The sequence below is a fragment of the Rhinoraja longicauda genome, chromosome 25 (genome assembly GCF_053455715.1).
Source record: "Rhinoraja longicauda isolate Sanriku21f chromosome 25, sRhiLon1.1, whole genome shotgun sequence".
Taxonomy (NCBI): Eukaryota; Metazoa; Chordata; class Chondrichthyes; order Rajiformes; family Arhynchobatidae; genus Rhinoraja; species Rhinoraja longicauda.
In genome coordinates this window covers 21,732,719-21,748,752 of record NC_135977.1, presented here as the reverse complement: position 1 = coordinate 21,748,752, position 16,034 = coordinate 21,732,719, and the positions used below count along the sequence as shown (strand labels likewise).

Below are 16,034 nucleotides of genomic sequence, written 5' to 3'. Positions count from 1 at the left end.
AGTCAATGATACCCTTAATAATTAATTCCACAGAATTTGATATTTTGCGATCACTTGTAGTCATTATTTATTTCAATTGTCTTCTCGTTAGAGCTGTTTATCTCCTTGCAGTTAAATAAAGGTTAGCAGTTTCCATTTTTATTCATTCATTGGAAATGGGCATTGCTGGTAATGCCTCACATTTAATTGTCCTTAAGAAGGCGTTGAGATACCTTGAGCGAGTGCAGACTTTGTGGTAAAGATTTGTACCTGATAAATGGTTCTCCATAAGTGAAACCTCGCATTCAGCCAGTAGAAGGCAGAGTTGCTGCATGATGAAACAAAAATGTCATTCTGTTTTAGGAGGTTGAGGTGACCTGCCGAACAATGAGACTACGAGGATTATTGAAATCTTTGCATAGAAGTGATGGTGGATTTAGGCATTTTTGGATTCTGGTGCTTATAAATAATGAAGTTTCAAATGTTTCCATTCTGAGCAATGTGGTATTTTAATAGAACAAAAATGAAACTATTCAAAATAAACAGTCAGTTAATCTGCATGGTTTTAGTTTGGTGATTAAAATAATGAATGCCTAGTAATAACTGAATGTTCATTTCAGGTTTGATGAAAAGGCTGGATGAGGAGATCAAATTTAACACGTATATGGTGTCTGACAAGCTTCCTAAGGAATTGGAGAGCAAGAAGAAAACTGTTCATTTTTTACAAAAAGTGGTTGTGGAACCTGCAATGGGACAATCTGATCTCAGCGAACTTGAAGCTAAGGTGCAGTGATGTGACAACGTTCTTGTGTCTCTTTGGATGTTGATTATAATAAATGTGCATGATGTAGACTTTTTCCAGCCCTTCCTAGACAGGATGACAACTATAGTGTCCATCTGGAGAACAAGCATTTTAGGTTTGTTAAATTGTAAAGAATAATACATAAAAATTAAGGGGAATGACAATTTCTGCCCTCACAATTGGGTAAAACATCAGGAATATTTTCTTTACATAACACCTCATATTCCACTTGGGTAGCTTACAAACCAATGGTATGAACATTGAATTCTCCAATTTTAGGTAACTGCATAATACTCTCACCAAGAAGAAATTTAATAGCTCTTTTCAATGAATACAACTAGGTCCTTCTTGTACTTGCCTCACCACATGACACAGCTCAAAACTCCTGTCTCTGATATACATTTGTTGGAGGAAAGGACCAGTTCTCTGAAGCCTGCTACTAATTAGTGAGGCTCTATGATGTACAGGAATATGCTGTCACAAACAGCAGGTCTCAATCCTTGAAGTTTTTTGACAGCAGGTATAAGCCTTTGCCTTAGCTTGTAATAAAAATTAGTCCTACACAAACAAATTTAAAAATAACTAACCTAAATGATGAATACTTTCTTATAATACTAGATATTATATTTTTTCATCATGTGTTTTTATTTTATGATTGGAGCTCTTCACCACTTGTGGCATTTCAAGGAACTTTCTGCAATATATTGATCTACTCACAAACTTTTCAGCTCAATAAACATTTATTACAGTCATTAACTTTAAGTGATAACTGTTTTTCTCCCCACAAATGCCGCTTGACTTCCGAGAGTTTCAAGATATTGCTGCTGTTGTGAAATAGCCGTACCTTGAACTTTACTGCACTATGCTTGCAAAGTTATACTGTCTCTCAATTTTGTCAGTACTTTAAAAAAAACTCAAAGCATATCTCTCTGTTGATATGACTGCTTTTTTTTTTAGATCCAGGAAATTAATACACAAATCAACCAACTAATTGAAAAGAAGATGATGAGAAATGATCCCACGGATGACAAACTTTTCCTTTTCCGCCAACAGGTAATGAAAATGTAAACATTAGTATAGAAGGTGAGCTCTAGATATATTTCTCGGTAGGTATCTATGGATTAATATGTTTAATGGAGAACACATTTTTGGTATGGCAGTTAGTTGATTAATGTGATATAGCCCCCTTGGGCAGAGCTCGAGTTCTGTTCTGGATTGATACCACAACTGGGACACTTGCCTCTGCCAGATATGGTGATACCCTTCATTAATGACTAATGGGAACCCTTACAGTTTACCGATGCCTCAGAAAAGCCACCAGCATTCACAAAGACTCCTCACACCCCTGCAATAGTCTGTTCGAACTTCTACCATCGGGCAGACGCTACAAGGCTTTCTACGCCCGCACCTCCAGACTCAGGAACAGCTTCATCCCCAGGGCCATAGCTGCTATGAACCGTCCTGCTGAGTCGGATGGTCACATCGCACAGCGAACCGGCACAGACCTACTTGACTTTATTCTGTTTTAAAACTGTTTCTAATTTTGTTTCACTGGGTTGTCTAAATTTATACTGATTAGCTAATTAATTTATTGCATCGTATGGAAGTCGCATTCCCAATCTCGTTGTACCCCTGTACAATGACAATAAAGATATATTGTATTGTATTGTATTGTATGGAATTAAATCCCTTAATAACGTGTAATCTATTGCAGAAGCTGCTAGTATGAAGCTTAATACTGGTAATATGCCCTCCCGTCGGTATGTATCCCTATATACCACCCCCACCAAAAATGGATTTTCATTTCCTCCTTTGAAAGTATTCTTAGTTGGACATCTGTAATTTTGCCAGTTAGATGTAGATTTACTTTTGTCCTCCTTATTTGATAAAAAAATATACTGAGCAAAGGAGGCAATCAAAAATAGATTTTTTTTTAAATTTAGAAGGATGAGGGGTGATCTTATTGAAACATGTGATATCCTAAGGAGACATGATATCAAGACGTTTCTAGTCGAGTGGGAAATATGAATGAGGGGACAGAGTTACAAATTGGGGGCTTGTGGGTTATTTAAAACCGAGATGCAAAGGAAATTCTTGGGCAGATACATTTTTGAAAGCTTGGTGATTTGAGTGCTGATGAAGAGGTGAGGCTTCAGACAGACCAAATAGAAATAGTGGGCAGGCCTGAGAAGAGTGGCCTACTTTTATTCCTGTTTTCTTGTCATCTTTTGTTGTGATTTGTTACAAACCTAGATTCAAATTAGTTCATCGTCTCGAAATTCCTTGTTCGCGTGAAGCTCATTTTTTTCTTTTCTGAAGAGTTTATAATTCTTTGAATATACAGTATGTGAATGTTAGAGGCAGGCAAGTCTGGACAAGTTATAACTATCTTTATATGTCATTCTGGAGTAGGTTCTTGAGGAAGGTCCTTTGCTGCACAAACATTGCCAATCACTGGGACCAACTTCATGTAGAAGTCTGCATGGAGTTTGAGCCTGTAAACAGATGCACAGTGATGTGCAGCTTTAGGCTTTTTCTCTAGCAATTATATGCAGTACTTTGACTTGTGTTTGAGCGAATAACAAAACTACAGGCTTGCACAATGGGATGACTATTTTGTATTGTTTCTGATTTCCATCGTCTGCTTTTGAAATTATACTCCTGTGCTGTTAGAAGTGATCAAATTCCAAAGTAACAATTTTTAATTTTCACCCAGGCTTCTATCATTTCCCGAAAAAAAGAGGCAAAGGCTGAAGAGTTGCAAGAATGCAGAGAAGAAATTTTGAGCATGGAGAAGGAACTGGCTCAGAAATCAAGTCAGGCTCGTGATTTTGACGGCACAGAAGTTCTGAAAGGTGATGAGGTAAGATAACTGAATGTCTGATATTTAAGGTATCTTTGGTTTATTGGCTATTAATGTTTTATTCTGTCTAATCGGTTGAAGAAATGACAGCATATTTGTTACATATGATATTTTTAATTTGATATATGTTTATTGACTAATTAATCATTGGTCATGTAAGCCAATCACTAAAGTCAAAATTGGTAGAGTGTGTATTAAGAGTATTTGTTTGCATTCAACAACAAGTTAACTGTGATGGACTCAATTGCCCTGTTGCTGTGTTCCTTTACGTGACAATATTGTGTAGGACTCATTGTGCCTACTTTGGAGCTCAATGCATTCTGAGCTAATTTGAGATCTTTTTATGAAAAAAAACCAAATGTTCAGCATGTGTTCAATGTTTCAAATGTTCCTTTTTCCTTAAAAAAGATTGTGAAGATATTTTTACATAGAGCGGATGGAAATTTTGTTTGATTTATTCGTGCAAAGGTGGAAGCAAAATCAGCATTTGTTCACCTTTGTTTGCCTCTCAAAGTTTGTGATGGTCTATCTCTGGATACTACAGACGTAGTATCAATGTAGTATCAATGTATTCTCGTAGTAACATGAGTAAATGTTTTCCAGGATTATCCAATGACAATGAAAGGCTAATGATATATCTCAGCATAATGTGCAACTTGGGGGCAGCAATCTTCTTGTGCACCTTTATCCTTTGCTTTCTTGGCAGTCAAAATAACAGTTTTCAAAGTATTTGCTGAAGAAATCTTGTCAGATTGCTGCAGTTCCACCTGTAATTGATATAAAGGGGAGTGATAAGTGCTGATGATGGTGGAAAGAGGTGGGCGTTGATGTTGGTGAATGGAGTACTGATGAAGATGACTACATTTTTCTGGGTGGTGTCAAGGTTCTTTCAAACAAATGGAATTAAGCTTTCCACACTTAATTTGCTCTTTATAAATGATGGCAATTCACAAACTGAACCATCAACCACTGCATCCAGCCTCCGAACTGCACCAGTTTACCACAGGTGTATATAATGGGATAGAGACTCCAAAATGATGGGGAACATGGAAATAATAATACTTTTCAATGCTAAGGGAAAACAGTTAGTCTTTCTTGAGGTTGAGTATTGTGTAACTTGCCATTTTTGCAGCGCAGGCTTCGGTGGCTTCAATAGCTTCATTGACAAACAAATTGCAGGTGAACCAGAATACTGTCTTAATTTGCAATGAATTCTACTGTAATTTTGTAGTAGGGATAGTAGATATTTTGAAGAGGAAGCTGAAAGTAGGCCTGCTATGATTTAGTTAACTGCCATGTTCATTTTTGGGCAGAGTAGATTTTCTGGAATGATAACCAAAAAATAAACAAAATTGCAGATGCAAATAAAAATGCTAAATTTTGTAAACACTCAGGAGGATCACACAGCAGCACACAGCAACACACAGCAGCATCTGTGGAAAGAAGAAGAGTTATCGTTTAAGGTCCAAAACACATTGCCACGTGGGAAACAGTTATTTTAAAGGTGGAGGAGAGAAGGTTAGGACAAAGATAATTTGATAAAAGAGATGAGGCCAAATGGCCAAATGGGTTAATTAGAATGAAGCGAGAAATGAGGGACTTTTCTGGATAGACCATGGACTTTTATGATCCTGGGAAATCATTCAGCCTTTGTTTTGAACAAATGTTCATTTCCAAATCTCATTTCGAATCCTTAGGCTAGGACACATAAAGTACTCATCTATCTTAATTTCCCTAATGTTATCAGAGTTTCTGCCTCTGTTATCATTTCAGGCAGTGAGCTCTGAGTCCTACTAACCTCCAGATGAAAAAAGGCTAAGTTTTCTTTAGCACTTCTACAAGTGCCATAAATCTGTTTCCCTTAGTTATTGACCTCTGTGATAAGGAAATTGGGCCCTTAATCCACTCTATCCACGCCTCTAATTATCCGATAAACCTCAATTATATTTCTTTTCAGTGTCTTGCCAAACAAACAATTCCAGAATAGCTATTTCATCTTCATAGCCAAAATTATCCAAATCTGGCATCACTTCCATAAATCTCCTCCATGGCCTTTTATGATTTATGGTTTTATGATGTTCTTCCCATTGCACACGGATAAGAACTCAATATATTATACTGATTCTGAATAACTGATGTCTTTATTGTTCAAACTTGGCCTCTCGCATCTTGTATTCACTGCTGTGATTGAAAAAGAAAAAAATATCCAGTATCCACAATGTTGATGTAAAATTTGCAAATATCATTTGACTTAACTATAATTTTACTAATAATTTTCAAGGATAATGATGTGGAAGAATCAGAGAGCTTTAATGATCAGTTGCTGCACTGAATATATCATTTATCTTAGTGAGCTGAACAACTCGTGAGTATTGCTGGTATTGATGAATCTCAAAAGTCCACTTGCAGATTGAGTAAATGGAATTCTGCTTATTTGTTACACTTGAAATTGCGAGCCTCCTGTGAGAAGTGACAAGCAATATTGTTATTTTTTTAAAGTGGAACACTCAGTTAATCGTTGTAGTTTATATGCCTAGGTATGTAAAACAAAGCATCTCATTGTGACATCACATGTGTCAATAAAAATGTCACCTCATCTCATCTAGGTTCTAACTTTATTAAGATAATTTACTCACAGCCTTGTAAATAAATTATGTAGGTGAGGTCAGAAAAAAGGCCACACATGGTAAAGCTTTAGACAATAGACAATAGGTGCAGGAGTAGGCCATTCGGCCCTTCGAGCCAGCACCACCATTCAGTGTGATCATGGCTGATCATTCTCAATCAGTATCCCGTTCCTGCCTTCTCCCCATACCCCCTCACTCCACAATCCTTAAGAGCTCTATCTAGCTCTCTCTTGAATGCATTCAGAGAATTGGCCTCCACTGCCTTCTGAGGCAGAGAATTCCACAGATTTACAACTCTCTGACTGAAAAAGGTTTTCCTCATCTCAGTTCTAAATGGCCTACCCCTTATTCTTAAACTGTGGCCCCTGGTTCTGGACTCCCCCAACATTGGGAACATGTTTCCTGCCTCTAACGTGTCCAACCCCTTAATAATCTTATATGTTTCGATAAGATCCCCTCTCATCCTTCTAAATTCCAGTATATACAAGCCTAGTTGCTTTCAACATATGACAGTCCTGCCATTCCGGGAATTAACCTAGTAAACCTACGCTGCACGCCCTCAATAGCAAGAATATCCTTCCTCAAATTTGGAGACCAAAACTGCACACGGTACTCCAGGTGCGGTCTCACTAGGGTCCTGTCCAACTGCAGAAAGACCTCTTTGCTCCTATACTCAACTCCTCTTATTATGAAGGCCAACATTCCATTGGCTTTCTTCACTGCCTGCTGTACCTGCATGCTTCCTTTCAGTGTCTGATGCACTAGGACACCCAGATCCCGTTGTATGTCCCCTTTTCCTAACTTGACACCATTCAGATAATACTCTGCCTTCCTATTCTTACCACCAAAGTGGATAACCTCACACTTATCCACATTAAACTGCATCTGCCAAGCATCCGCCCACTCACACAACCTGCCCAAGTCACCCTGCAACCTCATAGCATCTTCCTCACAATTCACGCTACCACCCAGCTTTGTATCATCTGCAAATTTACTAATGGTACTTCTAATCCCTTCATCCAAGTCATTAATTTATATTGTAAATAGCTGCGGTCCCAGCACCGAGCCTTGCGGTACCCCACTAGTCACTGCCTACCATTCTGAAAGGGACCCATTTATCCCCACTCTTTGCTTTCTGTCTGTCAACCAATTTTCTATCCTTTAATTGGACTTTATCTTGCACTAAATGTTGTCCCCTTTATCTGTACACCGTGGATGGCTTGGTTGTAATCGTGTATAGTCTTTGACTGGATGGCACGCAATAAAAGATTTCCACTGCACCTCGGTACACATGACAATAATAATAATAAACTAAAGAGCAGCTAAAGCAGTAGTCCTTAACTTTATTTTGATTTTGTAGCATTTTTTTGTTTTTGTTATCCAGTTTTGGAGTGGTTAGGAAATTTTGAATTGTTTAAATTGGTGTGTTTGCAATGTGAGATCAGTAGGAAAGAAAAGGAGAGCAAAATCATGGACAGGTGAGGTAATTGTGCCTGAACCCATTTGAAAGTTGCATTGTCACAGTATATAGCAGGTAATGTCTAAACAAAATGCAATTGTCAGTTAAGTGAATTCAAATAATTTTTAACCGAGAACTATTTCTTTAAAATTGACTGGAAATTTTATTTCCAGAAAAACTGTTCAGCACAGCAAGTAATTTTCCTGCGCCGAACTAAACTAATATTGCAATTGTTAACCTTGTTCATTCATGTTGTCCTGAAGTAATAATATGAACATGATTCTATATTATTAGTTTACCAAAGATATTGGAATCTCAAGATGTATGCAAATTGGTTGCAAAAGCAGTGTTGCAAAAACTAGTTTTTTGCAGCTAAGTTATTTATGAATGCTTATTTTAAAATATCATTGTTTCATGGTAGGTATCACAAAATGCTGGAGCAACTCAGCGGGTCAGGCAGCATCTCTGGACAGAAGGAATGGGTGACGTTTCAGGTCGAGATCCTTCTTCAGACTGAAGAAGGGTCTCGACCCAAAACGTCACCCATTCCTTCTCTCCAGAGATGCTGCCTGACCCGCTGAGTTACTCCAGCATTTTGTGATACCTTCGATTTGTACCAGCATCTGTAGTTATTTTCTTATTGTTTCATGGTACGTAGGAAATTCATGCTGGTATTACTGACATGGATTTGGAGTTAAATGTGCAGAAAGCAATATTGAAAATACCAATAACAGCAATGAGAACTAAAATATGAAGATGAAAATAGAATCTGTCTTTACAATTTGTGACTGAGTACTTGTACTACTCAGAAATCTCAATTAGCCACATTGCCGCCGCCAAATATGACTCCAATTTGATGAATTTTATTCACCTGAATTACTTGTTTGCATATTATTTTCTTATTATTGCCCTTGCCTCATAAAATGTATTGAATGTAATTTTCTCAAATATATTGGGACCTAGTTAACATTGGAAGTGTTAATGTAAACACCATAGTTGTGTTTGCAGAAATTTTATACCAATTAATCTTTTGCTGCATAAAAGGATTAGAGTTATTGTTCAAAGCCACTTTTGTACAGTACTTTTGATAAATAGCTGACTATTCCATTATTTGGTTTAAGGTGCGGAAAGCAACAAAGCTGCTGTGCAAATCTCAAGCTAGATTAATAATTTGGATTATAGTATTACCTGTTATTTTAATATCATAAAACACAATGCATCAACAGTAACATTGCTATGTTCCACTCTTGTGCATTGTTCCAAGTTTTAGCCAAGGCATTACGTGTTTTGGGAAAAAAACTGCAGATGCTGGTTTAAATCGAATGTAGACACAAAATGCCGGAGTAACTCAGCGGGTCAGGCAGCATCTTGGGAGAGAAGGAATGGGTGACGTTTCGGGTCGAGACGAAGAAGGGGTCGAGTCTGAAGAAGGGTCTCGACCCGAAACGTCACCCATTCCTTCTCTCCCGAGATGCTGCCTGACCTGCTGAGTTACTCCAGCATTTTGTGTCTACACTACGTGTTTTGGAATGGTCTAGGTGTCAGTCCATAACTGTTAAGCTAACGAAGATGGGATTGATCAAGCAGGATTGTCGCTATATTGGATGGTTGAGGGGGTAGGGGTATGGGCAGCAAAACATCTCGGCATTGGAGAGGGACCCAAGGAGATTTATGAGAATGATTGGGTTAAAGTATGATGAGAATTTGAAGGCTCTGGGCTGGAGTTTAGAAGGATGAGGGGGAACCTCATTGAAACTTACCGAATAGTGAAAGGCTTGGGTAGAGTGTAAGTGGAGAGGATGTACCTTTAGAAAGGCAATGAGGAATTTCTTTGGTCAGAGGGTGGTGAATCTGTGGAATTCATTGCCACAGACGGCTGTAGAGGCCAAGTGTATTTTTAAAGTGGAGATTGATTAGTAATGGTGTCAAAGGTTATGGGGAGAAGGCAGGAGAATGGGGTTGAGGGGGATAGATCAGTCATGATTGAATGGCGGAGTCGACTCGATTGGCCAAATAGCTTAATTCTGTTCTTATAACTTATGAAATTCGCCAAAATGGAATTCTGGCTTCTGAAGTGAAATGAGAAAATGGAGGAAAGTTTAGCTTCCACGCAGTTTTTAATCCATGCTCGTATTGTGGCAAATACTTCTTCCACCTTTTGACAGTTCATTGGCTCCTGTCAATACCATAAGAAACCTTTATTTCTGAGTGGCATGTGCTTGTGTGAGCAGTTTTATATTGCTCTGACAATATTCTTAAGCCAGTTTCATATTGATCTAAAAACATTGCAAGTTAATACTGTTGTTCACCATGGAGAATTGCATGGGTGTGTATTTATAGCCCTTATGGTCTTTTGTTAAAGTCTCCATTACACCGGTTAGACTTAATGTTCGTGATTATTGTGGACATTGGTGGTAGTACTCAATTTTCAGTAATTAAAAGTAATTCTGCTGCTCGTTATATTTCTAACAGCGAATGAATGTTGTATAAATTACAAATATTATTTTCTTTTGATTTGACATGAGGTGGAGCTGCATACCTATGGTGTAGTCTAAAACCTACAGAGGAGGGAGGTTCGTTGGGTGGGTGCTTGTAACCTACTAAGTATGTCGAGCGACAGCTCCAGTTACCAAACTATGATTATCATTTGTGGCTTGCCAAAAAACAGGTGGCTGTGACCCATGACAAATACATTTCACACATGTTGCATTCTTTTCACAGTATTTGAATAAGCTCCATGGATCTTTTGAAGATCAAAGTGTAATTAACATGCAAGCTTCAATGATTCTGTTGCTCATCTTTGTTAATAAATCTACAAATCATTATTTTCTCAGGAGCTTTTTGATTAATTCTCTTTAAAAAAAAACACGCTGCAGGTACCAGATTTACAATTCAAGACAATTTGTTTTTCTCTTTTATACTTATCAAAGAATTCTGCAGTGTGATTCAGATCATGTTTTGAAAATCTAACTATATTATATGAATTTAAATGGACGTATAATCAAAGCATTCGCATAAAGCTTTGAAAGGTTAAATTTATTGCCTGAAACGGCCTTGAAATATATGCTGTAGAATTTGAAATTCTCTTTTTTGGATTGGGTGGATTTAAAAAAAAATACTGAAATTATGCAGTAGTTAGGAGTGAATTTACTAGGCAATTGGGAATTGCCAGTTTTTGTCAGCATGAATTTAGAAACCTGGATCCCATTTAAGCAAGTGTAATTAGGATTGTGGAAAGACACCTGATTTAATTTAATTTTCTTCACCCTGCAGTCCTCATCCTTTCCCTCACCGTCTCAGTTTTTATTTCAACATCTGTAGTTTCTTGATTTTTGATTCTTCAACAAAAGGATATGTGTCTAAAGGACAGATTGAACCTGGTAATTTAGATGGATCCTGTTTTTGGTCCTCAATGAATAAAGTCTGATTTCAAACAAGATGACAGGTTCCAGCACTACAGTAGATGACAATGCACTCGTGTTCACGACAGCTTTAAGAAATATTATGGTTTGCTAGCCTGCCAGACTTAGCAACTTGTGGATGAAAAAATGGCCACATTGGAGTAGCCTCAGAAGGGAATTTCTGTTTCTAAAGCTTTATCCAACAATAAATGTTTTCAATAGTGAGAAAATGACAAAGAAAATGTTTTGTACCATCATGAAAAGGTTCTTGATAAATTCTCTCAAAAGAAGACATTGTATTTTTGTTTGGGGAAAATTTGTCTGTCATCTCAAATTATCGGGTGAAACCATTTTGACTCTCATGACACATTCCAGATAAATGATATTAAGCAATGTTTCACATTAGCTCTGCATGATTTGTGATCCACTCGCACACTTAACATTAGATAAAAGTAGATGGAGGGGCTTAAGGAAGGGATTAGAATGTTGCTGAAGGCACAGCTTGCTATAATTGGGTGACAAGAAGGAGAATGCACCAGCTCGGAATGGATGCTGAAAATTCATATATTTGAAGGTTACATTGAGAGGGAAGGCAAGAACATGAAGGGATTTAGACTCAATGGGAATTTTAAATTATGGCTATTACATCTAGACATGTGGACGGAATGCTGACAGTGTCATGAAAGTTGCAAGAAATAATTACTCAGCGTGAACAATGGCTTAATTTAGATTGTTTGTAATTTCTTTAAATGTTCACATTGGAAACCAACCCAATGCCAGAAATGTGCCATTACAGTCAGCAAATCTTATAGAAATTATGGATCATTGTTTTTCTGTGTGGGTGCATTTCACCAAGAAGGTTGTGAAAAAATGTACAGAGAGAGGAATAGTTTAATTTGTGATGTTATCTTTATTTTCCATTCATCTGTAATATCAATATCTTACTGTGTTTTGCCACAGCTACTTGATAAGTTCACCAGTAAATAAATCTCTTAGTTTTAGTGTGAATGTGACGAACAGATTATTGGTGATAAATATGTTGTGGAATAAATTGTTGTGTTGAGCATCCCTTGTGATATCTAACGTATTACCCCACAATTGAACTGTAATTGTTATCCAGTGAAGCTGTTCCATTTTTTGATGCACGAGAGAGTATAAGTTTAGGTTCCTGGCAGATGTGAGCTGTTTGTAAAATCTATCATTCTCCAAGAACAGAAGCTCATTGGGTGAAACATAAACAAAAATGAGTACCGAACAGGAACATGCTCTTCGGCCCACAATGTCCATGCCAAACACGAAAGCTTCCATTATACAGGCATCATTTCATGCTTCAAAGATTATTTGCTTTGCATAATCTAAACTTTACACAATGAAATAAATACACACAGCACCCAATTGATACTGCATGTTAGAAAATTTCCATTCTATTTAGGATTAGAAATTAAATTAAAAATTGCATCATTAACCTCTAGTCTAAATTGGACAATTTGTGGTTGGGAAAATGTCAAATGCTTTGTTACAGAATATTAGCAAATTTTATAAATTTGGGTCCATTTCACCTTATAAAAGTAATTAATTTACATTATACAATCATTCAGCACATGCCTAAGTAAATTGTGTTTGCAAGATGGATTATTTGTATTAATGACATTCTGACTGACTAATATACTGGAAATGGAAGGTTACTAAATTAATATTTTCATGACAAAATCTCAACAAATAATATTGAAGATATTCTGGACTACTGGTAATGATTTTGTACAGAAATTAGCTTTGTACTAAAAATGCTTAAAAATATATAGGATGAATCATAGCTCATTCAACCATTGTGTGGCATATTATATTTATTTTGTCTACATTATTATTAGTTAATGAACTTGTTTAAAACTTTTTTGGTGGGGGTGAGGAAGGTTCAACTCTTGGATGAATTATTCAATTAAGATGTTTAAATATATTTGTTCCCAAATTAATGGAATGTACGGTGGAGAATGAGTGGGGGGAGGGGAAGCTCTGCAAGATGCAGTTTCAGCACTATTTTTGGCTTCCTGCCCAGAACTTTTTATAGACTATTCCATGTTATCTAAGAAAATGAGACTGCCATATTTAGCAGTGCCAGTCTGTCTTTTGTTCTGTAGACGTAGATTATTATCAATTTTGAGACAAATATCACCCTTTAAATTCTGTATTTTGTGGGCCTGGGAGGGAGCAGACCTCCCAATTTATTTCAGCATTGCCTATATTAACTTGTTATTTTTAAATTTTAATTATTTTAGTTCAAGCGCTACGTGAGCAAGCTTCGTAGCAAGAGTACAGTGTACAAGAAGAAGCGTCAAGAACTGACAGAATTACGAGCAGAGTATGGTGTCTTGCAGAGGACAGAAGAAATTCTAAAACAGCGGCATGAAGGCATACAGCAACAACTGGTAATATGTGAAGCTTGCTTTAAGACATTCACTGCTCAACTCCAGACCACTCTGAGACATGGCTGATAATTAATCTGAAACAATACAACTTTCCAAGAAACATTTCAGTCAACCCCGCACGATCCAATGCTTCTAGTTAAAGCATACTGATTACCTAGAAAAGCATCCACTCCCATTTTACAGATTTTATCTTTTGAACATGCAGTATGTTTCAGATTGTTAAGTATAATATTTTAACCATATTCTTTTCTTGAAGCCTATTCATAAATTTTGGTTGGCACAATTCTCTGCCCCCTTTAAAATTTAAGATATTGAAAGGAATTGATATTCTATTTATTTCTGTCTACCGATTTTAAAAATAAATAAATACCTGATGACTCACAGGCAATTTTTTTTTTCAAAAAGTAAGATAAAAAAGCCAACAGCATAATTTTATGTGCCCATTATTTCATCAGAGGTGTGTTCTCATATGTACAATACAAGAGATGATAACTGTTAATAACTCGTATTGCAGGAAACTATTGCAACAATTTTTTTATGCTGCTGTATTCTCTTCAGGAGCATTGGGTTAGTACAAACTTAGAGTATTTGGTCTTGTTACAGTAATCTTGGGTTCTTTAGATGGATTTTATTTTGAAATATTTTTAAAACCCCAGGTATGTCGAATTGAATTTGCTTGGTAATTACCCTATGTTAGCTCCCTTAAACAATCAGGCTCACTTGATCCTCACAACAGTCTTTAACCTGTAAAATTTGGCTCACCCAAAACGTGAAAACTGAAAATTGTAGATGTGCTAAATCTTAAATAAAAACTGACAATGGCAGTAGCGCTCAGTAGATCAGGCTGTATTGGTGGAGGGAGAAACATTTAATATTTCAGGTCTGAAACAGTTGATGACCAAGTCTGAAGAAGGGTCCTGACCCATAATGTCGTTTGTCTATTCCTTCCACTGCTATATGGCCTGCTGAGTTCCTCTAGCACTTTGTGCTTCAGGACGATGTCCTTTCATCAAAAATCTGTTGCCTATATCCCAGCAAACAGCAGATCTTGTTCATACTTCTAAGCTCCATATGGTGGTCTCAAGCAACCCTGTTTCTGTACCTATCCCCAGAGAGCGAAGTTCTTCTCCAATTCTGTTTTCTATGTACATCCTTGATTTTGTTTTGTTCCATTTATTTCTTTCCCCATAGCCCTTTCTAACTTTCTTTTAAATGTACTTATTTTTATTACCTGTCCCAATGATACATTCTGAGTTATCTAATTTGTTAAATGGCACAAATAGGCTGTTTCACATATGTTTTAAAATATGTATTTCCAGTGGTGCTTTCACAGTTTATATAAAATACCTTCACTTGCTAGTAAAGGTTATAACATTTCCACTGGAATGGAAGAATATGAATGGTTTTATATTGCATATGCCATCTATGTCAAATCACTTGCAATTTTTGCATTCTTTAAATAAATGGCCAAGATCCTTGGTTTTCACAAATGTGATTTACACTATAGGACACAAAGTGCTGGAGTAACTCAGCGGGTTAATCAGCCTTGGTGGAGAACATGGATAGGTGATGTTTCAGGTCAGAACTTTCTTATGAAGGGTCCCGCCTGAAACATTACCCATCCATAATCTCGAGAAAAGCTGCTTAACCTGTTGAGTTACTCCAGTACTTTGTCCTTTTGTGTAAACCAGCATCTGCAATTTCTTGTTTCCACATTTTGACCTGCACTTATAATCATTTATGACATAAATTTGTCGGCTGTGTTCCTTACATGCTTAACCTTTGCCAAATTGTTTGTTTTTGCAGCAAGCAATTGAAGCAAAACATGGTATTACTGGCTTCAGTGACACCCAGGAGGAGCTGGAGAGGGTATCTGCTTTGAAGAGCGAGTTAGATGAAGTGAAGGGACGCACACTTGATGAGATGTCTGAAATGGTGATCCTTTTTTTAAAAACCCTAAAATTAATTTTACGATTATGTATAAAGGATTTACAGTTTGTGGGGAACAATAATGATAATTTGAATTACAGTAAAATATGATTCATTACATTATTTACATTGTACTAAATGTGTTGCTAGTTGTTCATCAAATCTAAATAGTCTTTATTAATAACCTTCTGTAAAGAAAAGTTACTGGAGAAAATAGCCACATGTGATTCAAGCCTGCTCTTAATCCTTTAAAATCTACATAGCAATGATTTCCTTCTGCTCAATGGATGAAATTATTGCTGACGTCGAGGCAGAGGAGCGAGGTTGGAGTGTAAGGGTACGTCCAGTGGAGGTGGGGTGCAGGGGCTTTGTAGCCAGTTCCACTGCAAGGCTCCTGAGGGAAGTAGGAGTCAGAGGGCAGGCCCAAAGGAGGGCAATCAAAGAACTTGCCAATGCCACCGAACGGAGCAGTCACTGGCTGTGGCTGAAATGAAGAGATGCTGTCTGGGCTGCCACGTGACCATCTAGAGGCTAACCATAAGACACACACC

At 37.1% G+C, this 16,034-nt stretch overlaps 1 protein-coding gene across 2 annotated transcripts in view; it reads left to right on the top strand.

Annotated features, from left to right (window-relative positions):
- Positions 1-16,034, top strand: part of ift81 (intraflagellar transport 81 homolog) — a 68,951-nt gene that overhangs the window by 22,324 nt on the left and 30,593 nt on the right. For both annotated transcript variants that reach the window (XM_078421630.1, XM_078421629.1), the window contains 5 exons: positions 600-763; positions 1,739-1,834; positions 3,498-3,644; positions 13,405-13,554; positions 15,361-15,489. In XM_078421630.1, the coding sequence (XP_078277756.1) occupies positions 600-763; positions 1,739-1,834; positions 3,498-3,644; positions 13,405-13,554; positions 15,361-15,489 (686 nt within the window). The remainder of the gene's footprint in view (positions 1-599; positions 764-1,738; positions 1,835-3,497; positions 3,645-13,404; positions 13,555-15,360; positions 15,490-16,034) is intronic.